The following is a 24,346-nucleotide window of genomic DNA, read 5'->3' on the forward strand; positions in this document are numbered from 1 at the left end:
TGTTCAGGTGTCACCGTATGTATATATGTGTTTGCACATGCGTGCAGCACTGGTCCTCAAGAAGCTGTTATAAGGCAATGGATAGTTTCCTCCTGGACTTGCACACATGCACATACATTCTAACACACATATATATACATGTACATAGATGTACATTCACACTCCAATTGTAAGCAGCATTGTTAGGCAGGTTTAGGACATGTCCTGACAAGGAAGAGGAAGAAGCTGAGGTTAAAAAACACAAAGACAAATGAATAAAGAGAAACTTATGTTTTCTTTGGTCTATTAATTTTTAAAACTCATGAGGTACCATGGAGAAGAGGAAGGATATTAATAACACGAAGTCCAAAGTAACAGGAATAAATGAAGGAAGACCAACTAGAAGGATTGTGTATGGAAAAGAAACAGAAGCAAAGTCAGCAGGAGACATAGTGAGCCGAGAGCACTGCAGGATCAGAGAAGTGTCTCGGAGCTCAGATCAGCAGAGATGCAGGGAACCTGGATGACAGCAGCCTCATGAGGAGACCCGGAGGGAAGAGGCGTGACAGATGGAGCACTGGTACTTGGAGGTGACAACGCTTTGAAAATATGAGCATCAGAGAAAGGCGTCCGATCTCAGACTGATGGCTGGGCTGTGAGCGCTGATGAGTGGGTTGGGAGATATGTCCTCCGTCATACAACATGATGCAAAGACAGTGGGGACAGCCATCAGGAAATCCTTCCCAGGGAGAATCTACAGCCCAAACTGCAGACAATAAGAATCTGAGGCAGCAGTGAGGTGGGAAGGCAGAGGGGGAAAATTCATATCAAGGATTAGGACAAAGGATAGTTCAAGGACCACAATGCTTCCAGGTATAACACACAGAACCACTTTGCAGTTCACGGGAAGAAGCTTTTGTTGGGAGGGAGGCCAACAGACACATGGAGGCCTCTGCAAAGGAGTGGGGGCATTGTGAACAGAGGGACAGCAACCTCCCTCTGTGTTGGGCAGTCACGCAGCTGTGGTCTAAACTAAGATCATTCCAGATTATTCTGTCAAACTGCTGCCAAGCAGCAGGGTGGTGGGCTGTCAGGAGGGGGAGGCGTAGTGATGGTTCTGATCAATACAGAAAGCTTTTGAAGCACGGGTATTTACTATAAGCAAGGAGCAGCTTCTAGAACAAGAACCAACAGAGTGGGTGTCCAAAGTGGCTGATAGATTAAGCTTTCCTCTGTGGAGGGGATAGAACATATTAAACAATGCTCTCCCAGTGTGGCAGAAATCGCTGCTTCACTGAAGGGAAGAGGAGCTCTCCGACTTCCATTGAAACCTACACTGAAACACAAGACTTGGCGTTCTAGTTGATTTCCCACTCGTCGGGGAATATACTGCTAACCCAGTCCTGAATTTTGTCACACTCGTTTTCAGTGTGGCAAGGGCTCATGGTCCAGCTTGGCCAGAGTAAGCATGCTTTCTGCTATGTTAGAGAAGGTTCTAGAAAAGCTAGCCTGGCCCAGCTGGAAACAATGGTGTTCAAGTCTTCTCTAAATTAATGTATTTTCCCAATAGAAACATGTAATATATTTTTAAATTATTATAATTATCATTAGTGTGTGTGTGTGCGCGCACGCATGTCTGTGTGCACATGCACGTGCCCGTGACTTGTGGGGGCAGGAGGTTGATTCCTATTGCTCCCCGTCTTATCTTTTGAGATACAATTACTCACTGAAACTGGAGCTTGCTGCTTGCCCTGGCTGCCTGCCTGAGAGGAATGCAGGAAATGTTTGAAGGGTTTATAGGTGGCCGATACCGCTCTCAGCTTTTACATGGATGCTGGAGATCTGAACACAGGTATTCATAGTTACATGGCAAATACTTCATCCATTGAACAGATTTCCCAGCACTAGATATGTTTTTTGTTGTTGTTGTTGGATTATTAAAGATAAAGTCTCACATAGTCCAGATTGACCTCATACTCAAAATGTAGTTGAGGGAGACCTTAAACCCCTCATCCTCACACATCTCCCTCCTAATGTTAGGATAAAGAACAGGTTTGCAGACCATATCCCTCCACAGCAGCACTTCTCACACAGTGACAAACGGGGACAACCCAAATGTCCACTGCAAGGAAAATGGATGGATAAATGGTGTAGTAGCCACACAGTGAGCACAAGAGAACTAACTGGCTGTTGGCGGTAAACAGATGAAACCTCAGTAGGCTGAGAAAAGGAAGCCAGGCAGTGCAGCCCACAGGACGGAACCCACACAAGCTAGACACAGAAATGGATACACTCTACCGAGAGTGGTAACTTTCTATCTGTGCGTCACCCGTGAGGCCAGCAAATAGCAAGAAATGTCAGGCAGGGATTAAAGTAATGGAAACTCCTAGCTGCAAACAGCGAGAGTAAACAGAACATTTGAGTGGAAAGCGTTTTTTAAAAAATCACCTAAATCCCAGCACAAACCCCAGTGCCTGACAATTCCACCCTTCCCCTTGGTATTGTGTCCTGAGCTTCCAGCTGTGGGTCAGCGAATCAATCTGGGGAGCTGCAACTGGCATTTTTCTACAGATTGAAACAGGAGAGACTAGAATCAAGCAGCAGGAGCCCAAGGGTGTTCTCCTGTAGCTTTTGTAAAAACCTGTGTGCGCACCATGGAGACATACCAGGGATCCCCATGTTCCCCCTCAAAGGTCAGGACAATTCCAGGACCAGTTAGTGGCTTTGTGCCAATGAATCTCAATCTGTATGGGTGGCAGGAGGCCCAGAGTTAAAACCCTGGACTCTCAGGTGTTTCTAGTGGAAATGCGCCAGTGCCCAAGAGCTAAGGCAACAGTGGGGCCACTTCCACCCTATAGGATGAGTTTTCTATTGGCTCTGTGCCCCAAACTTAGTTTACTGGGGGAGACAAGGGACTCCCCTAGTTGATGGCACGACAGGAAGGGTGTCAGCTGCAACTACCAAGACGATGTTGTGCTAGGAATAGGGGATACCAGGGCCATCAGCGGAGGAAGGGATGAGGGAAGGAAGTGGTACCATTCTCACGAGTGTTTCTGTGAGAGGCTCAGGTTGCATAGAGGAAACAGCCTGGGGTAGTCTGGCCACTTCCTCAGACTCCTGGCTACAAAGGGGTCTCTAGTTTCCTTTGCCTTTGTGGCTGGCTCTGATGTAAATTTGTAAGGAAGAGAGGTGCTACTGTCGATGGCCCATCAGCCATGAAGGTGGGAGGCTCCAAGCAAGCTGAGCACTAGAAATTGTTTGGCCATGGAAGCAGCAGCCTTGAGTCTGATAAGCCCCCAACATGTTAAGACATCATAGCATACAGAAATCAAAGAAGCACGTTAACACAAAGAGAAATGGCAAACATGCCCACAGACATGAACACAGGAACTTGGTCAGCAGCACCTTGACTGACACCACACAGAAGGGAAGACACCACAAGTCGGTTTATTCAGACAGAAACAGCAACTAAGAACCAACAAGCACACAGCAGCCATGAGTTTAGTGCACACAGCACAGCAGATGAGCTTTGGCCACACAAGTGAAAGAAGCCAGGCATCCCGGACACATGATGCCCGGGACTCACATTTGAGTTAATGCTGTCCATGGGAAGGGGAGGAATGGGAGGGCTGGGAGCTTTGGGGAGATAACATCCACATATCAGAGGGACTGGGACCATGCTGATTTTTAAAGCTCACTGGCCCAAAGGCCTCAGATCAAGCATTCTGCCCTAACTGAACTTCATCTTGACCAGAGAGCAACACCAGAAGCAGGCAGACAAAAGGACAGCTGAGTGGGCATGGGGAGAACACGGTGCTTTATTTTCTTTTCCTGACTCCTGGGTGCCAGTGGGATTTGCTTTTTCTGACCCAGAAGAGAGCAGCAGAGCAGCCCTCTCTGTACAGTGTGCCACTGTGGCCTTGCCCTGATCGCTACCACTGCCTGCAAATCTTGAGGTTGGAGCCATGTATGCAGCAGGTGGAACTCATATCTAACAGGTGTGTCTGCTGTCTTCCTCACAGAGGTTTGTGTTCCCCTTGGCTCCCAGGTTCTGGAACAAATTTCCCCACCAGGGTTATCTTGCAACACCCTGAGGGCTCCAGTGTGGGGCTTAGCAGCCCAGTCAGCCAGCAGAGTGAGGACAGATTGAAACATAGCAGATGGGGATCCTTGATGCCCGTAGGACTCTAGGAGAGGCCTAGAACATCCAGAGTTCAGAACCCAGGCCTCTGCAGGCCCTTCCTGTGCACACAAATGTCCTGAGGTCTCCAGTTCAGGGTTCCTTTCCCAGCGGCACCCTGGGATGCCCAGCAGCTGTGTCCAAATGCAGGTTTGCCCACAGGTACAGGTAAAGACAGTGCTGGCCCTTTGGCATACCTCCATCCTAATATCATTCAGCTGGAATGGGCAAGTTATCCCTCGGAGGTAGCAGCTGTACCTCCTGGGAGCTTGGTGTGTTGGTTCCAGACTTCATTAAGTTCTTTTTCTTCAGTCCTCAGAACTATCCAAATAATCCAGCTTCAGGGCCTAGGACAAGCTGGCTGAGGGTGCATGGCCCAGCTCTGCCAAGGCCACCTGGCTGTTGGGGACAGCAGGGCGGTGACCACGGCACAGGATAATTTCTTGGGTGTCTCCCTCACTCTGCCCTTCACCCAATGGAATCTCACAGGGGTGGGCACAGAAGGTGCTTCTCCCAGCCCATCACTGGGGATTTTCCAGGTTGTTTGGTGCTATCTTGGGAAGGGGAGGAGGAGCCCTACAACCTATGTGCAAGGCAGACTGGGGCTTCCCATTATTCCTGCTTGCCTTGAGAGTCCCAGGTCTCTCGTACAAGATGTGCTCAAGCGAGCTGTGGCCTCACCACAGGGCCAGGATGAGAAGTCCCACCTTCAGTCTTTTATCCCAGAGAGGAAGAAACATGCAGGGGCATCAACGAAGATCCCTGAGGGGACCTGCAGCCCAGGACCTGGACATGATCTGGCTCCCTCGCCACCCTGAGACTCCCAGTGCTGCCCTCCTGAGGTTGCGAGTCCCTAGGAGGCATTCACTATAGAACTCTTAGTTCAGCCTTGCTACCCTAGTTCTTCTGTGAGTTGGGGCATCCGCACAGCACAGAGCTTGGCTTCTTACCAATTTACCCCAATCTAAACGAAACCGAACTTGCCTGGGCTCAGCTCTGACACCCGTGAGTCAGAGAGCAGCCCAGTCTGAAGGGTTGATGGGGGCACATCATGGGGCAGGGAGAGGGGATGTGGTCAGCAGGGGCACAGTGGGAGTTTCCTGGGTCGGACGAATCCCCGAGATGAGGGGCTCTGGTTGCTGATGAGGAATGAATTCGTGTGGCCCCACAGGCCGACTGAGACCAACCCTGGACCAGTCTCTGAGACACAGATGAGTGTGTGCTGTCTGCAGGCCAGGAGGTGATTCTCACCTGCTCTGGAGAAATTTCAGTGGGGGCTCAGATTGTAACTCTGCCCTGTGCCAGCCCTCAGTTGCTCTAACCAGGCCTGTGGCTGGATTAGAACCAGTGCCAGCTTCTGGCTCCCGAGAAGCCGCATCTCTTTCCTAGGTTTTCATGGCAGGTTTGGAAGATGGGGTAACTGACAAGTGGCATGGCCCTACAGAGACCAGGGAGCCAGGCCAAGTGGGCCTGTCCATTACTGTGCCTCTAGATCATACCAGCCAGCCAGGGGGGCAGGAAGAGGCCCACAGTGCCCAGTAGGCAGACGATGATGAACATCCAGAGGAAGATTCGATCGATGACCATGGCCACGTACTTCCAGTCCTCCTTCACCTGCAAGAACAGACATGGGTCACTAGATTTCTCAGATCCCATGGGCAGCCAGAGAAACTTCTGCAACCTGGAACTATGAGTCGCAGTTTCTGCACATCCATCCCATCGGATACACATCTGCACACACCCCTGTGGGAGGTGACAAGGGGAGAAGGAGCATGGAGCTGTCCAGTTAGAGGATCTGCTGGGGCAGATCAGCTGCTACAAGACAGAGCCCAGGGAGACACCATAAAGGATGGGTTGGGCATCTACAGAGCCCATATCTGAGGCTGTATGTGTGTGGGGTCTTTGAATTTGGACTCATTGGAGCTTTCTGGTAGTTCACACTGCCACAAGAGACTTGGGGTGCATGCTGTATCCCAACTGTTTTTGCCTGCTTAGCAGGCTGCCTACCCTCAAAAGGATGCTGTTTGGGCATACTTTGGACAAACAGGGTGAAGTTTGTTTTAAATTTGCTGAAGCTGGGTAGCACCATAGAGGTCGAGTCTACCTTCCCACAGTGCAGATGTCAGAAGTGGATCCCAGGGGCTGGAGAGATGGCTCAGTGGTTAAAAGCACTGGCTACTCTTCAAAAGGTTCTGGGTTCAATTCCAAGCATCCACATGGTGGCTCACAACCGTCCATAACTCCAGTTTCAGGGGAATCCGACACCCTCTTCTGACATCCGCTGGCACCAGGTATGCATCTGGTGCACAGACATATATGTAATCAAAGCACCCATACATCCATACATATAACATAAAATTAAAGTAACTTGGGGGCTGGAGAGATGGCTCAGCAGTTAAGAGCACTGACTGCTCTTCCAGAGGACCTGGGTTCAATTCCTAGCACCTACATGGCAGCTCACAACTGTCTGAAAATGCAGTTCCACAAGATCTGACACCTTACATTAAAAAAAAATTAAGTAACTTAAAAAAAAAATGGATCCCAGGGAGATGTCAGTCGTGTGTCCTACACCAGAAGGTAAGGGGTAGGAACTGGCTGGGCAATGGACTGATCACTAAGGCCATCCCACCATATCCAAAAGCAAAAGCGCCCCAAAGCAAGGGTTAAGTCCACACCTGCCTCTGGCCTGGCCCTGATTACTCACATCCACCTCTTACATGGACAGCTGCCCACACACTGGGTAGAGGCAATGATGCCAGGAGATGCTCCATGGAGGAAGGAGGGTCGGGGACAATGTGTACGTCCACCATCTGTGTCCACTTCACTGGACGATGCGTTCACACATGGTGACAACAGGTGCGGATGACTACTGGTTCCTCGGATCCCACAGTGTGAGCTCTTTATGCCCGGGGCTGATGCAAGGAAGCCACTTCCTCAAGCTGTTCCCAGAAGCGAAGACTCAGGGGATTGATGCCTGGGAACTAGCATGGCAATGAAGACAGTTCTCCCTGCAGCTCTAGCCTTGTGCTTCAGGCAGGGTGACTCCTTACCCTTCACAGTCCTGTGAGGGTGTCACTAGTCTAGAAGGGCCTGTGCACATGTGACCAGCAGGGAATAAGCCACGGCAAGCAGACCCAGAGCAGGCTGAGGAACACTTGGCCTCGCAGGCCTGAATTGGAGAAGAGTGCAGCTTCCCCAGAAGCAAGGGCACCTACCTCAAGTTTTCACAGCGATTACAGGTGTCCTGATGGGTTAAGCCAAAAGTAAACAGACATGTTCACTTTGAAAACTTTAGACCGAATAGATCTTTGCTAAATAAAAAGCCCCTCAAAGGGCTCTTCAGAGTAAATGGTGCTTAGTGTCCCTCTGTCCCTTCCTGTGCCTGGGACCAAGCCTCTGAAGATGAAACACCACAGTCATGACCTGCTGTCCTGTTCCTATCAAGTCAGCAAGCTTCCCAGGCCTGGAAGCAGGTCAGGCAGCTGCAGTAGGCCAGTGGAGATGGGGGAAGTCATGGCTCCAGCTACAGGACTATGCTGGGGATGGTTTCAGAAAGATTTCAATTAAACTTTCCACATCCATCCTCCCTCAGTGGCCTCAGTCCAGTTCATGCCTGGATCTCTTTTTCTACCCGAGAGCTGTAACAAGAGATAACCCCAGAACCAAAATTTCTCTCCAGACAGGTCTCTGAGGTCCAGAATATTCCAGAGACCACCAGAATGACTTCATGAGTCCCCGAGACTCAGTGGGGGTGATTCTGGGAGCAGAGACCCACTCCTGGGATGTAGGGCACCAGGCTCCTTTCTTTCCAGGGCTTAGCAGCTCCAGAAGACAAACCATAGACATCTGGGAATAGACAACAGGCAAGTCCCAGGTTGAGTAGGAAGATGAGCAGAAGCCAACAAAACCGACGTCCCAGGAGGGACAGTGGCAAATGCCAGCTCAGGGCAAGGACAGTGTAAAGGTCAGATGCTTTTAGGTGATGTCACTTTTTAGGGGACACAGCAGAGGTTGGCCAGGACAGGACTTCCCCCGACCTCTGGCTGAGACTCTGATTCTCACAGGCAGAGTCAGATCTGGGAAAACAGCTTGCCTAGCACCAAGAGTCCTTCATCTCAGCATCATCTGAGCCCACACTCCAGTCCCAGAGACCCCTACGTGCTACAGTCAGATAAATGTGAAAGGGGAGAGAACCTACCCACAATGCCCTGGTGGCAAGGGCAGACAGAGCTGGCACTGCTGCCCAGCCCAGCTGTTAATCAGAGCCGCACTCTGTGAAAAGTACAGGAGGCCAACACCTATGGAGCAAGATAACCATTCTTTCTCAGGCCTCTGGAGAGCCACAGCTTGGAGCATGAGAACGCATGGGGGTCGGCTGGCTGAGCAATGGCTTCCTGTCTCCAGGTTCCCGAGGCCCTTGCAGTGTGGCAGCATTATGTCCTCACCCCACAACCCTCCAAAGGACTGATGGAGTGGGGGTGGGGTGTAGTTCCCGGCAGCCCCATTCTCTTCTCTATGCCCTCTCAACCTTCCTAGCATTCAGAGGACCACCCTCTGCCACAGAAGCTCAAGGGAGACCTGTTTTTGGGTGGCAGCAGAAGCAACAGTTCCACTGAATTTTGGGGAAGGCTAGTGTGGGATGAGCCTGTCACCCAGGATTTCCAAGCAGCCGGTAACAGTCTGAAGACCTCAAAGGAAGACCTTCTGAGCGTTGGGATGGCAGTGCTAGAAGCAGCCTCTCAACCCACGGCTCACCAGGGCTCATTAAAGTCCTGGCGTCTGGACAAAGCACCTCAGCTTGCTCCCCACTGATAGGGCCTCACCTAAGCCCAACTTGGCCTAGGGATCTATAAAGGATGCTAGGCAGAGACCCTGTACCCTCAAGCTGTGCAACGTTTGTCTGGGCCCTTGGTTTCTGGATCATTTATGGAAAACACTGGGCATCACATCCTGTCTGGGCCAGGGGCACCTCCCATGCATAGCTGCTGGCCAGGACTTACCGAGAAGTCTGTGTCTTCTGCCTTGAGGTGGTCTGCAATGTACTGGACACCCTCTACTGCCCGCGTCAGGGCTGGTGACAGGGGGAGGTGCTGGGGGCGTGGTTTGGTGCCTCGGGCCTTGAGCACAGTGACCGGAGACACGGGAGATGGTTCCTTGCACGTGCATTTGCATGGAGAGATCTGGTCGGACAGTGGAAGCTGGGATGGATGGGCCTTCAGGGAGGCAGGGGAAGCAGTTGGCTGGCTGTCAGCCAGGGAGACAGCTCCATCTCGAGAAACACAGTACTGGATACTCCGAGACCGGCAGCGGATGCCATCCTCTGCCGTTTCCTGGGAGCTGGGCACGTGCTGGACACTCAGGGACCTAGCTTTGACAAGTGTCGGGACCCTGGTGCTGTTGGGTGCGTGACAGGGGCCAGGTGATGGACAGGGACTGGTCTTCTTCACCTCTGATGTCTGCAAATCAGGGGCCTTGTGAGAGGGTGACTTGCATGTAGGCTGGGCCTCGACTGGCGTGGTCAGAGGGTTGCAGAAAGATGGGGCCGATGACAGGCCTCGGTTTCGAGTGTCACTCAAGACGCCAGGCTCACCCTCCGGTTCTGGCCAGAAACGAGGGGCATTGGCCATCTTATGCATGGACTCGATAAGTCTTCGGCAGTTGTCTTTCACCACAGACGGGCGCTTCATGAAGAGGAGGCGCGGCACGATGTCCAGGAAGACTCTGCGCACCCAGGCAGGCATGGTATGCGTGCGTGGCGAGCGGTGGTGAACGTTGAGCACGAAGACCGTGATGACGATGGAGAGGGTGACGAAGATCATGGTGAAGAGCAGGTACTCGCCGATGAGCGGGATGACCAGCGAGGTGGACGGGATGATCTCGGTGATGAGCAGGAGGAAGACGGTGAGCGAGAGCAGCACCGAGATGCACAGGGTGACCTTCTCTCCGCACTCGGAGGGCAGGTAGAAGACCAGCACGGTGAGGCAGGAGATGAGCAGGCACGGGATGATGAGGTTGATGGTGTAGAAGAGCGGCAGCCGGCGGATGATGAAGGCGTAGGTGATGTCAGGGTAGATCTCGGCGCAGCATTCATACTTCCTGGTGTTGTAGGTGCCCACGGCATCCACAATGACCCACTCCCCACTTTCCCAGAAGTCCAGCTGGTCCACGCGGCTATGCATGCTCACCAAGTCAATCTTGGCCTTGTCATAGGTCCAGGACCCAAACTTCATGGTACAGTTCTGCTGGTCGAAGGGGAAGAAGGTGACATCGATGCTGCAGGAGCTCTTATAGATGGCTGGGGGTGTCCACTGCACCCGCCCATCATAGAACAGGTGGGCTTTGGTCAGGTGGGTGACTGCGAAGTCCCCGTCCGCACTGCCAGAAAGAGGGAGAGAGAGCAGTGAGGTCTGCCCATCCCTACACCACACCCACGGACATTCTTGTAGAGAAAGGCTCACAGCCTGACCAACAGCCCCACCAGCTACCATGAAGAGTGCAGGATTATGTATGGTGGTCATGTGGTCTGGGCCATCACTCACCTGTGTGCTTCAGTTTGTCACCCTTGAAGAGTCAAGGTGCCATGTGGTCCAGAGATGATGGTGCTCACCCAGTGAGCGGAGTTAGTATTACAGCTCTTCTCCATTACTATCATGAGGGGCTTGAGGTGGAACCAATCTCCTGGCTTCTCTCCAGAACACCCACTGCCCCGTGAATTTGCATTTGTGCCTTCTTGCAGAGGGGCCTGGGTCACCTCTGTGCCTTTGAGGACTGAGGTACCATGGAAGTTTCTCCTTGGATTCTAATGGTTACCACCTGAGCACTTCATGCACTGAGAGGAGGTGCAGGTGCCTGTCTCCTTCAGTTCAGGAGCTCACAACTGGCTCCGGCAGGTGCTATGGATATCCCAGAGGTCCCTGCAGGACCAAGCCCACTGCGTATGAAGTATGTGTCTGCAGGAACAGGACAAGTGTGCCCAAAGGCCTGATTCAGAAGAATGGATGCCTGCTGGGCCCAGGAGCACAGGGTGTGGAATAAGCAAGATTTCCTCCTCCTCACCTATGAAAAAGGAGGTTTCGTACCAAGCAGCTTCTCACAGGTCCCCGGTGAATGGATAATCTTTCTGGAGGCCAGCAGGGCTCTCTGCCCATCTCATCCACATGGAGGTAGCGCAGAGCTGCTCAAGGTGCCTCCCAGGACAAGTATCCCTTTGAATGTCCCCCTGGACAGGGCTCAAACTCAGGATAGATCTCCTCTCCTTTCCACTGGCCCCAAGAATTCGGAGGCCCCCTCTCTACAGGCCGTGGTACACGGGCTGGGTGAGGACTCCGGCTGCCTCATCCAGGTTCTGGTGCCTGACTATTGGCTTCTTGCCTCTCTCTCTCTCTCTCTCTCTCTCTCTCTCTCTCTCTCTGCCTTGAGGGATGTTTGCCAGGTTGGGCAGTGGAGCATGGGTCTGCTGTCCCTCCAGCCTCTTCTCTTGGCCAGAGTTCCAGCCTTGACCTCTGGGCTTCACAGACAGTAATGCTGTGTCTCATTTTACCCATTCTTGGAACTTGGTGACACCGGACAACAGCTCCATGAAGCCCTTCTCACCGTGATTACCTCCACAACCCTCCCCAGAACTGCTAGTATTTCATATTTGCCTGTGGAATCGTACCCTATTTGGCTGTGAAATCCGTACCCTATTTTCCCCATGGAATCCAGGCGGCAGTGTGGCACTCTCGGGCCTTGGCGTCTCTACATGCCCAGACCATTCGCTTTGGCCCTGAATTAACATTCCGAGTCCGTCAGAGTCAGCAACAGTGCACAAACACTTTGGGGCAAACCCTGCCAGCCTCAGCTCAGAAACACTGATGGGAAACCTCGATTTATAGCTAATGAGCTCCCTGAAGCACGATTAAACTTCTCACTAATGGCACCAGCATGCATCACGTCGATCTCACCACTCATAAAACAATGCAGCCCTGAGCCACAGGCTCCAGAACCCTCTGATTTCCCAAGTGCCCAGCTCCATCTGTCCATCCCTTCTCCCACCTCCATTCACGGGCCCAGCTCATCGGGTAGTGCCCTCCAAGGTTCTTAGGCAGAGAAATCCAGGTCCCCTAAATTTCATCAGCCAACTGGCCGTCCTCCCCTGAAAAGCTTCTCAAGTCCTGACCAGAGCTCATGGTGGCCACCTGGAACCCTTAGTGGTCCTTTCTATGCTAACCAATCACCTGCAGCACCATCTACAAGGTCCAGAAGACCTGAGCTTCCCATGATCTCAGAGCCTGGGCCCTCCTGCATGTTAACTCATCGTGGGTCAATGCTACTGGTATTCTCCAGCACAGCTGTGCTACATATAGAAAACATTGGAAAAGCTGCTCTCAACATGCACCCCAATAAGGCTTCAGGTTGCACACATGCACCCCAATAAGGCTTCAGGCTGCACAGTGCACAGCCTGGTTTCTACAGAAGCCAAGGTTCCCTCCGGGCACACGGGGGTGGATCTTGCAGATATTTCAGGCCCTGTGGAATCAGGCTTGGGCTGGTTCCCTTCTCACAGTCCCATCTCTCCAAAAATCAAAGCCTCAGCACTCCAGGCACAAATTTAAATTCTCCCAAGCAAGAGAGTGGATCCTCTGCTTTGACAACTTTCTACAGAGCAGGCAGGAAAGGCTGCAACCAGCTGGTCGGCAGGGGCCCTCAGGGCTCACTTGAATTAGTGACTCCCATCTGCAGCCTTGGCTGCTGGGTCTGGGTTTCCCACCCTTCAGACACACTGGGGACCCGGCTCTCATAGCTCAGGCTGTTGTGGCTCCAACTGTACTGCTCACCACTCCCTGCTCTCCCCAGCCTGGTCTGGGTCCCCGCGTGAGCTTGGCAGAGCACCTAAGCCTGAATAGATGGATTCCTCTGAGGTTACTGTTGTGCTTGTGTTTGTAGATGGGTACCAAGCATACTCTCTGAGGGAGGAGGTCTCTGAGGGGGGCAATGCAGACCACCTCCATCAGATTCTGGCTCTGTTTCCTTCCACAAAGCCCCAGCTGTGGAGAAGGTGGCAGCCGAGTCCACAGAGTTCAGCACTCTGTAGTAGCTCTGGCTGCTTGTTCTTCTCACATTGCCAAGAGGAAGGCAGTCAGAACGCCCAAAGGATAATGCTGTCCCAGTGACCACTGGCAGCCCGGCCACGCACCAGGACAGCAGGTTTGTCAAGTGAGCTGTCGGCATTTCAGTGCCAAGGCTGCTGATGCAGGGTAAAGATGATAGGTCCTCAGTTTCCAGTTCTGTACCTTACAGACCCCAGAACACAAGAGGAAGTACAAACTTTTGGATCCTACAGTCAACCAATGTGATGTTAGTTCTGGACTCAGTGAACTGTCCAGGAGCTGGGGGCGGGTGGGTCCTGGATTTTACCTATTCCTAAGAGGCCCCACCACCTGAGGCTGCGATCCAGAGGGAAATGAGATCATGTTTGATCCACACCTGGCTGAGAGCGTCTGGGTTTCCAGGAGAGGAAGCCCCAAGTCAACAAAAGAGTAGAGACCCCCCCAGTCCAGCAGTGGGACCGACCATTGGCTAGCAGCTGCTGATTGCACTAAAAATGGCCTCCTTCCTGCCAGCATAAAAGTCCTTTCAACCTTCACCAGCTCCAAGTCCTGCTCAGGTAGATCTCAATTGTTCATCCCAGCCCCAGAGAAAAGGGGGTCTGTCCCTTTGGCATGTGTCTGAGCACGTAGGAGAGAGAGACAAAGACGACCTGGGAGGAGTAGAGACTTCTGAGTGCCCATCCTCAGGAACCTGGTCCTGGGCTGTTTATCGGCTCCCCCACCTCCTCCTCCTCTGCCTACCCAGTACCGCCCAGGGAATGCATGGGTCCAATAGGCTGCCCAGAGTAGATTCAGAACAGGCAGAGGGTGAGTCCCAGAAAGGCCCAGTCGCTAGAAGTCTTCCAGGGCTCAAGGTTCAACTGGAGGGGTACAGAAGACAAGGGGGCCTTTTTGAGGGAAGAGCAAGGGTCATGGACCTTAATGGTTCCTGCCATCTGCTCATTCTTAAACCCGCCCTTAATAAACACATTTTGGGAAAACACCCACAGCTCCTTCTAAAAGCCAAGGATGTGGCTAGTACTCTACTCAATGAAAGAGGAAATAAAACCCCAGTCATTCTTAATCTAATGGGAGCATTTGTAGGTCAGATGGGCACCCCAGGGCCTGGAGGGGGCTGTGGGCAGATGGCTGGGACTAGGGGGTGGAAGGGCTTTCTGTTTGCTTTGTCTGCAAGCACCGTGGGAGCTGGAGTAACGTATCACCCCGCGTAGACTAAGCTCAGAAATCCAGCTGCTCCTAGCTCAGGTCTCTCTGTAAGGGTCCCCGGGAAAATAAGTGTGAGAATGCCTGTCTCCTGCCTTCCTGTCACCAATGACTGTATTCATCTCCGTGCAGACAGGGTGTGAACTGAGCTTAGGAGCTGGGATTGTCCGTTGGCTCGGCACCCAATGTGGGGCACAGCACAAAGCTGGGACCAAGAAGAGCGGAGGCAAGTCTCTGTGGAGCACCCACATCTCTTTATCTCTTCATCTACCCCAAAGTCCCCGCATCATTGGCCTTTCCGACTGTGACTTGTACACCTCAGGGGTTAAGAAAACCTGCCTGGGGTGGGACCTGCAGTCACTTCTGGGAGAGGGTGTCAAATCCATTCCCTGCCCTCAGGACACAGAAGAACCTCACAGCGGGTACCCCCGACCCCCGCGCTGGGTGTTGGTGCCTACACCCAGCCCCTTGGGTTTCCACTCCCTTTGCCTGGTTCCTCTTTGCTTCCAGCAGCTTCCTTGCCGGGCTGGGTCCTAACCTCATCTGCCAGGGCCCACGAGGCTTACTTGTTGTAGAGTACAATGTCGGGCCTCCAGATGAGCTCGGAGGGGATGCGGATGGAGGTAACATTCTCGTAGTCACTGGGGACCCAGCGCAGCTTGTAGTCATACCACTCCTGAGTGGGGGTGGAGAGTCAGGTGTGACGTGGGTTATGGGGCGGAGGGCAGAGGCAGGGGAGCCCCCCCACTCACCGGCACTTCTGAGAGGGGGTGGAGAGCCACATGGGGGGGGTTATGGGGTGGAGGGCAGAGGTGGGGGAGTCCCCCCCCCACTCACCGGCACTTCTGAGAGGGGGTGGAGAGCCACGTGGGGGGGTATGGGGTGGAGGGCAGAGGTGGGGGAGTCCCCCCACTCACCGGCACTTCTGAGAGGGGGTGGAGAGCCACGTGGGGGGGTTATGGGGTGGAGGGCAGAGGCAGGGGAGCCCCCCCACTCACCGGCACTTCTGAGAGGGGGTGGAGAGCCACATGGGGGGTTATGGGGTGGAGGGCAGAGGTGGGGGAGTCCCCCCCCACTCACCCGCACTTCTGAGAGGGGGTGGAGAGCCACGTGGGGGGGTATGGGGTGGAGGGCAGAGGTGGGGGAGTCCCCCCACTCACCGGCACTTCTGAGAGGGGGTGGAGAGCCACATGGGGGGGTTATGGGGTGGAGGGCAGAGGTGGGGGAGTTCCCCCCCCACTCACCGGCACTTCTGAGAGGGGGTGGAGAGCCACATGGGGGGGTATGGGGCGGAGGGCAGAGGCAGGGAGCCCTCCCCACTCACCTGCTTCACCCACACATTTGTCGTCATCATCTGGTTCTTCTCATCCTAGGGCACAAGGGAGAAGGGAGCTTGAGGGTCCCCTCAGTCACAGATATGTCCCTGCTTAAATCTACAATCCATAGCTAGCAAAGGCACGGACAAGCCAGGGCCGATCTTCAGGAGAAGAGTGCCTCAGCCCTGAAGGCAACCTAGTCTGGGATGGCAGCCTAAGGGGAGGTAGGATGAGGAGACAAAGACTCTGGAACCCTTCCAGAGAGACGTGGGGGAGCAGTTCAGCTCCAAATAAACCCCAGGCTCCTTGCAGGCTGAAATCTGTCAGCTATGTCCACTCACATTGCTCCCCCCTCCTCCCTCTGCAGATGGGGTCCACGTGTCACTACTCCTAAGGCCATCAAAGCCACAGGTTAGGGAGATCTTGATAAAACCATCCTCCCAGGGCCGAGGTGGATGTCGTGGCAGAGATTCTGGTGGTTTCATCTCAAGGTCACCATGCAACAACCAGTCAGGCTGAGAAGATCTAGGCTGCAGACTACTCTGTGAGGTCTCTTAGGGTTGCTGCCCCAGGTTTATTTCCCCACTGAGCCACAGGAATGGGCCCATCATCTGGTGAGGAACAGCAGGTTGGAGACCCACGTTCTGATCAGTCAGTTCCTAAAGCAGACAGGACCCTTGTGGAGAATGAGCAAGCCTTGGTGTAAGCACAGATGTCTGTGGGGACAGACCATAGGCACTGTCACACCTTCTAGCCTCAGGAAGGGTCTGAGACCTCATGCCCATAGTCTGGGGAACAGCACTGGGCTTGTCAGAGAGCATCTGATACTGGGCACCATGAGTCCCAAACTGGACCAACATTTTCTGTCATCAGCCTAAGCTTGACTAACAGACTCCTCCAGGGACCTAACCAAGGAGATTCTCGGGACATCCAGCAAGAAAGTGTCTTGCTCAGAATAGAGCATGCTCCTGCCCCCACAAAAATCATTATAGACTAGTAAATGGGAGGAGGTTGCACCCCCTGATGCCCAGCCCCAGGCCTGGGTCCTCTCCAGTGCAGTCACCTAGGAAGGTGACCCAGTGGCCTGAGTGAGTCCCCTCCCTAGAAGGACACTGAAGAGAAGGTGGGATGCAGAGCTGGAGCCTGTGGCTTCCTCCCGCTGCCTGAATGGGCTGGCCGACAGCAACCTCATCCCTGCATGACCTTGACCTACACCCAAGGAAGCTGGAAATGGAATGCTGCTTGCTTCATCCCACAGGGCCTCCAGAATTATCAGGACAAACTTGACTGTTGCCGGGCTGGGTCTTCTTGCCCTAAGCATCCCTTCCAGCCCCATGTGGCCGTCACACCGCAGGGCCTTTGGATCCCATAGATGTCACAGATATCTGGAGCACATTTCACAAGGACTCAGCATTGGGTTAGGAACGTCCTGGTGATTCCGTAGCCTTCTCTGCAGCGGGCGCTGGGTATAAACTCAAGCAAGGCACGTAGTCTCCCTTACTGGGTGCAGACCCCAGAGAGGCATCTATAGTAGATCTAGTAGCTCACAAAGGGACACAGGCAGGCTGGGTGCTAGGATGGGGGCACCTGGATCCCAGGCCCTAGTGGAAGAAAGAGTAGGCCAGACACAAGGCAGACCTTTCTACGCAAATGTAGCCATGAACCTTCAACATGTACAGTGCCTGCCTAGAGCCAGCATTTCCCTTTGCGGAAAAGTCAAGGTAGATCCCTGGCAGGGTGCAGGGAGAGCCTTTGGGACACCCTCCAACCAGGCCCAGGAGCTACAGAGGTCAGGCCTGGAGGCCACGTCCCTTGGAGATATTTTGGTGCTGGGTTTGCTCTGAGCCTAGTGTCTCCCAAGGCAGAGAACGTGAGACTGAACTCGACAGGCTTAGGCATGCCTGGTGGTAGCAGACCCAGAGCCTTGAGCCGCCGCCAACAGCTGCCTCTGCCAGCCACCACTTTGTAATGGTGTTTGCGAACCTCAGCAAGGATGAGGGGCCTGTGCATCTTGCACTGTCCTTGATGTCCCCCAGCCAGGGACACTGCAGGAACCATGTAGGGGCCAAATGCTAGGCTCTCCTGAGGATGAAAGTCTGAGTGGCTACCCTGAATAGAGCCAACTGGCAAGGGTCTCTGTCCAATCCCATCAGGCCGGATCCCTGGGATGCTGCTGGCTATGCCAGAGATGGTATAGTTGCTCTTAGCGCATGTCAGGCAAGCACATGGAAAGGCTGAGAACCACACATGATCAGTGCCAGTCTCGAGCCAACACTTCCTCTTGTAGCAGAGACTGGGGTGGACCTTTAGGACACTCACGCTGGGGTATGAACTCAAGCAAGGCAGAAGTCTCTTTTGTGTCCTCCGCTCTGCAGGGACAGCTCTCTCTCTCTCTCTCTCTCTCTCTCTCTCTCTCTCTCTCCTTACTCGCTCTCCTTGGATCCAGGCTCTGCCCCTGAACCCAGCAAAACTCAGTGTGGAGCTCTCAAGCTTACTAAGTCAAATGGCTATGGCTGCCCCACTGGTAAGATTATGCCTTCCCAGCATCCTTCCCCGAGCTGGGACAGAACTCACGCTGGGCCCAGCCTGAAGGGCAGAGCCTTCAGTGGTACCAAACCCTGGCGGCATTCCCCAAAGCCTGGTCCCTCCCCATAAGGAACATCTCAGCCTTATATGAGGACAGACTCCTACAGAATACTTCCCTGGGTCAAGACTCATCTCTGGTGCTTCCTTCGGGACTCCTTGGGCCCCAGCCCATGCAGCAGGGGCTACTGCCTAGCTCACACAGGTCCTCCCAGAAATCTTCCTGGACCCTCACTGGGAAAATGAACACAGCCAGGTAAAGAGGATCTGTCTGAGATTCACCCAAGCCCGACTTTCCATGTTGGCTGGTACTCCGTTGCCTCTGGGATCAGCCTGAGATCAATGTGCCCCCGGTGTACCACAGAGCCCACTGGAAGGGTGACACTTCCCACAGCTTTCCTATGGAATAGGTCCAAGCCATGGAGCCCACCTCCCTTCCCCAGCGCTAAGTACCCACTGAAGCTAGGGTGACATTTTTCTGTCAGATGGAGTCTCACGGTAGCACCTCCTACAGCGTGACCCCATTGTCCCATACAACACCAGGTCATCCCACACCTACCACATCAATGAGCTGAGCAATGGACAGGCCAAAGCGGACGAGGACCACGTCTGAGATGTTGGCTACTGGCCGAGACCACTTGTTGTAGCCAGAGAAGAGTCTCTTCAGGAGCCGCTCCTCCGCATGGGCCCGGGTCTCCATGTGGCTGCTAACTGTGGGGGAGGCAGGAGGTTTAGGGGCAGGTGAACACAAAGGGTGTCCCTCCAGCCCCATGCCACCACAGTCTTTCCTGCCTTCCAGGTCCTCTTCCACATCACCTTCCACCTTAGGAGCCCTGGGCATGCTGCCTTGATTTTCCTGACTCCCCTCAAGGAAGCCTTTCCAGCGCCCTCAGAATGGGTCAGGCCCTCCTGCATTTCCTTCGCCAGGAAAACAAGGCAACTGACCGCGTGAACACTGAATTGAGTACAACTTCCCTGAAGACAATCACTCTGGATGGAAGTGCCCTATCGCCGGTGACCGGCAGAGACAAAGGACATGAAGTGACTGACAGCCGCATGGGAATGGGGACAGAAGGTGCATGGGGCAGCGAGGGTGGTGCTTGCGCTGCTGTCCACAGGAGTGGTCCAGCTGCCTGGGTTTTAGTGTCCACCCTGACAACGAATGCAGACCCTCAGGGCCACTAGCGCCCAGAGTTCAGGGCAGAAGCAAGATGCCCTGGATAAGCGCCACACTGCTGCCTGGAGAGGGTGGTCCCTCATTCCACCAGTCAGCAGCCCATCTGTGTTCTCTCCATAGGTCCCCTTCGTGGCTAGGGGGCCTCTCTGTCTCCATTTGTTGGGTTGCTGCATTAAAGAGGGGGGTGGGAAGAGGGAGGGGAGCCTCTGCTGTCTGCTGGCTCCTGCTTACCTGAGAGGAACTCCTCAGGAGGGGTCTTCTAGAGTACCCCCACAGCCTCCTCCCTCAATCTCATTCTTCCTGGTACCTTGGACCAGTAAGGCACAGCCTCACCGCTCAGTGGGGTGGCCAGGGATTAAATAACCCCCGGAAACCCCTGGACGGGTTAGGGTGAAAGGTGTCCGTTTAAATGGGAGGTGGCGGAAGCTGGGGGACGGCGGGGGGGGGGGCGAGAAAGGATAGGGTGGGAGCTCCAGGGGCAGAGGCAGATCCCCGAAACCAGGAGCAGACATGGGGGCGGTCTACTGAGAGATTTGGCAGGATGGAACCTCCCTCCCAGGTGGACTCCACCTCTATCCTAGTTGGAGGTTCTGGTTCCAGCTCGGAAATGCAGCCAGACCACCCTCCCCCCGCCTCACCCCCGCCTCCACTCAAGCCCCCTCTCCCAGCACTTGGCGGCTGATTCCTTCCTCACTGGCTCAGCTAGCACCGCAGGACGTCGGAGCTGTAGTGGGTGGAGGAGTCTCTGGCTATCCCGTTGCGCGCACCCGCGGCTTGGCACCGCAGCCCGGGGCCTCCTCTCCCCTGGCCCGGGAATCCCAAAAGCCAGGACCCGGGAGAGAAAAGAAACGTTCTGCGTTTTGAAACTTACCAGGCAAGAGGCCGACCCCTAAGAGCAACAGCAGCGGCAGTAGCAGCGGAGGCTGCGGCGCCCGGGGCCCCCAGAGCTCCATGGCGCACCGAACGGGCTCTAGACGCGGGCGGCTCCCAGCTGTGCCGCGCCTCCGCTCCAATACCCGCGCGAGCCCAACTTCATGCCCCGCGCCGCGGCCGCTCGTCCCCAAGCCGGGCTCCGCAGCTTGTCCCGCGGGGCGCGGCGGCGGGGAGGGAGCTCGAGGTTGTGGGCTCCGCGGCGCGGCCCCGCCCGGACCTGCTGCCTTCAGCCGCCGGCGAGAGGGGAGGAGGGGTAGGGACGGGAGGGAGGAGGAAGCGGGCGGGAGGAGGGGGCGGACCGGGCCCCGAGGGTAGGTGGAGGCCACACTCGGCCCCGCGTGGGGGTAAAGTTTTCTTGTCCCCCCTGGGGCTCGCGGCGTGCCGGGTGGGGTTGGCGACCCCCTGGTCATCCCAGCAACCCCAGCGCCTTCAGGAATCAAGCCCCCAACCCCGGTCTCCAGCCCTAAGACTGCTGGGCGCTCATTCAGGAATTGTGCGCAGAAGAGGGCACCCTGCTTGGCTCTGACTAACTCCATCACTCCACCCCGCCTTAGCGCGACTGTTTGCAGTTTGGAAATAACAAGTCTCTCTTTCTCTCGTCTCCTTCTCTAGCCCAGTGTTGAGGGAAAGAACCCCCATCAGCCTGCTACCCTCCTCCTGTACTGCAAGCTTAAGAAGCATCCTGCAGCGCCCAGGCCCAGACTGCTGTTCTACTGAGAAGATCCTGGCGACCCGGACCCTGCGTCTCGCAGGACCAGCCCGGTACCAGGGTCCACCTTTGTCCTTTCTGGGAGTGCAGATTCTCGCCCCCCATCCCTCCCCCCGCCAGCCGGGTGGACTGTGCTGGCACTTAAGCAGCTCCCCACCCCAACTCTGTGGCAGCGAGCTACTGGCTAAAGAGGACAGGTGCTTTGAGAAAAACCGCTGGGTGCTGGGGATGCCACTAACGAGGTGCTCGGGTCCTGTGGTTCCTAGGGAATGGGGCCCATCTGAGCAGGAGGTCCTGGGAGAAAGGACTGTGGTTTGTGGGCCTGAGTTTCCCAAGAAAGAAGAAGCCCTGCCACATCACAAAAGCTTGATGTGTCCCAACCTTGCCTTGTCCCAGAGACTCCACAGCCGGCTCTGAGCCCCTAGATGGAGACAATCTTGAAGTTGAAGGCATAAAGGTGCTGTCTCTGTCCCAGTAGCACATGCCCCCTTTGTCCCCAGGCATGGTGGCTCCGAGGCTGACTGTCTCTCTGGCCCACACCTATCCACAACAGTATAGGGACAGTTTTCACTGCCCAAGTCCTGCTCCCACGACTGTCCTCTTTCCCATCTCTCCACCCTGCTCCCCCATCTGCCCCTCTATCTTTGTACCTAGCTCTCTTGCCCTCCGGCCTACAGTGAATACATGTCACACACTCCCTGGGGACACTCAGACTCCTCCAGGTTACAGAACCATCTGTCTGTACTTTGTGAGCAGAACCTTCCAAATTATTCTCCTCCTGGGCAGACCACCTTAACAGTGGCCATTGTTCTCCCATTGTGCCCTCCTCCATGCTGGCCCAAGTATTGAGGATGTGTAGGTGCCAGACTCTCACCATACCCTCCAAAGCCAGTTCTTACCATACCTAAGTCTTAGCTAAGAGGAAATGGTACAAAAAGATTTAATCAATTTGCTCAAGACCATAATTCAGTAGCAACACAGCTATTGAACATCAGGTTGGCACCCTGGCCCTGTGTGAAAACAGTTCTTTGGGTACCCACTCCCTTTCTACCTGGAGTCTTTCCAGGAGCCACGGGAAGCCTGACTTTCCCAATAGAATTGCACTCTTTCCACTCTCACCACTCGGGCTGTTCCTCCCTTTGGGGCCCTTCTTAATTTGTCCTCATCCACCCCAGTCCCCCAAGGAGTCAGACCTTGGCCCCACATTTCAGGTATTAGCCCCATCCCCCCACTAGCTGGGTATTTTTAAGTACACCTGTAGTCTTGGACTAAAAATCAGCCTGTGGAGGGGGGGGGCAGAAAGCAAGCCTTGCGTGGTGGACCCTGAGGGAGCTGGAAAGAGCAAGGCCATAGGTGTGGGAAAACAAAGGGATCGCCTTCCGTGACCATGCACAGGGCTAACCCCATCTTCTTTCATTAATGCCAGAAGCCAAAGGTGGATGCAGACGCAAAGGTGGTGCATGCCTGTGATTCCAGTACTCAGAGGCTGAGACAGGAGGATTGCCACAAATTCAAAGCAAGGCTAGGCTACACAGTTTGAGGTCAGCCTGGGCTACCATGTGAGATCCTCATACATATATAGAAGTAGTCAACCATGATTCAGGTCCCCTGGAGCCTCTGCCAATTCCCCTGGAACTCTGATTAGGAGCTGTCATTCAGACATGGCTGTGGAGAAAGGTAGGCAGACTAAGGCTTGTCACTCTGCTTTCTAGGTTCAGTGATGAGGGCCCTGACTCCTGCCCCAGGGCAAATCAAAACCTCCTTTGGGGTAAAGCTGCTTTGTTTCTCCCATCCTAAGTCCAACCCAGTTTTGTCTTTTGGCTGCCTTGAGTTGGGCTTCCTCTGAATGTTGTTTTGGAGTTGGGGGTTGGGCTGGGGTAGAGGATGAACTGAATGAGCCCTCAGAGGTTCCACGAAGAAAACACACAACAGTGTGGATGCTGCCGTGTTAGCGTGTACTTGGGGATTTGTTTTGTGTACAGTAACCCACTCTCTGAGACTGTCGATAACGTATCAGGTCTGTGATTCTCCAAGCCCTTTCCAGACAGCTCAGATGTAGAAGCCTCAGACCACATCTGAGCGAGAGCCTAGCTTAGGCCTGAGTCTGGGGACTGAGAGCTTCTTGGGGCAGTTCAGTTCAGTTGCCTGCTCCTCTTCAAAGCTTCTAGAGACAGCTTTGTGCCCAGCCTTCTGGGTTTAACAGCCTGAGATGGTGGCTCTCACCAGCAGGAGGTCTCTCCTGGGGCAAGAGGCCAGGTGGGGGTCAGCTCCATCTCAGGCTCTGCTGACTCAGCCCTGTGGACCACAGCCCCCTGGACCGCTGCGCCGCTCACCGCTCACACACAGCTGCCTGGCTGGTTGACTTTCCCTGTGGATTTGCTAAAGCAGCAGATAATCAGTCTCATTAATTTGTCCTCCCCTCCTGCTCCACCTGCTCACTAGGAAGCACTGCTGGGGACCCTGGGAGTCCTGCACTGAGTACTTACTACAGGCACTAGGTAAGAAAAGCCCGGTTTACAAGTCTGTAGACCACTCTGGGCAGAAGATCAGGGTGACCCCGAGGCCAGACTCTTGTGTCCTTGAGGGTGGGGGATGGAGCAAGACCCTGCACACGCCTCCCACCCTAGCTACGTTACTGCCCTCCCAGGATGCTGCTGCCCAGCTGGACAGGAGTTCTGCAGATACAGGCCTCCGAGGGGACTTCCCTCCCCCCTCCCTGCCCTCTTTACCCTCCACCCTGTCCCAAGGACATTTCCATGGTAACCATCTGCTGGTATAAACAGGGATTCATAAAAGGACTGTGTCCGCTACACTCGGACGCTATCCCACAGGGATGTGAGTCCAGGAGGGAGACTCTGGGCCTCTCTCTCTCTCTCTCTCACACACACACACAGGGCTATTAGTGTGGATGAGCATGTGTATTGAATGCAGATTGAGGAATGGATGTAGAACAGAGGGAAGTAAAGATGGAGGAGGGAAGGGGAAGAGAGAAAAAGGGGATTTCTGCTTCTATGGCCCTGCACCGCCACTCTGAACCCCACCCCTGGATCAGGCTTAAACAGGCTGAGAGTATCTCTGCTTGGTTAGGGCCCATGGGCATGTGGCCAAAGTGAACAGCTGGAGCACAGACTGGGGACCCAAGACTAGGTCTCCTCAGGCAGGAGCAGAGATGCTGGG

At 54.4% G+C, this 24,346-nt stretch overlaps 1 protein-coding gene across 2 annotated transcripts; it reads right to left on the minus strand.

Moving 5' to 3' along the window:
- Positions 1-266: 266 nt before the first annotated feature.
- Positions 267-20,882, minus strand: Chrna4 (cholinergic receptor nicotinic alpha 4 subunit). Of its 2 annotated transcripts, none has more exons than XM_075963347.1 (6): positions 20,399-20,882; positions 18,910-19,061; positions 15,776-15,820; positions 15,018-15,127; positions 9,160-10,534; positions 267-5,773 (listed from the first exon to the last, which is right to left on the minus strand). In XM_075963347.1, the coding sequence occupies exons 1-6, from the start codon at positions 20,868-20,870 to the stop codon at positions 5,648-5,650; spliced, it is 2,280 nt and encodes a 759-aa protein (XP_075819462.1). In that variant the 5' UTR covers positions 20,871-20,882; the 3' UTR covers positions 267-5,647. The 2 variants fall into 2 exon arrangements, with proteins under 2 accessions (XP_075819462.1, XP_075819463.1); XM_075963348.1 differs by lacking the exon at positions 20,399-20,882 and adding an exon at positions 19,759-20,374.
- Positions 20,883-24,346: the final 3,464 nt, after the last annotated feature.

This window comes from Microtus pennsylvanicus, chromosome 2 (assembly GCF_037038515.1).
Source record: "Microtus pennsylvanicus isolate mMicPen1 chromosome 2, mMicPen1.hap1, whole genome shotgun sequence".
NCBI lineage: Eukaryota > Metazoa > Chordata > Mammalia > Rodentia > Cricetidae > Microtus > Microtus pennsylvanicus.

Bases quoted from the DNA above. Each gene is read 5' to 3' on its own strand.
- Chrna4 (XM_075963347.1), bottom strand. From the start codon at position 20,870: ATGACCAGGGGGTCGCCAACCCCACCCGGCACGCCGCGAGCCCCAGGG. The intron at 15,821-18,909 runs GTAGGTGTGGGA...CTTGTGCCCTAG, and splicing joins TTGCTCAGCTCATTGATGTG to GATGAGAAGAACCAGATGAT. The intron at 15,128-15,775 runs GTGAGTGGGGAG...ACCCCCACTCAG, and splicing joins CAAATGTGTGGGTGAAGCAG to GAGTGGTATGACTACAAGCT.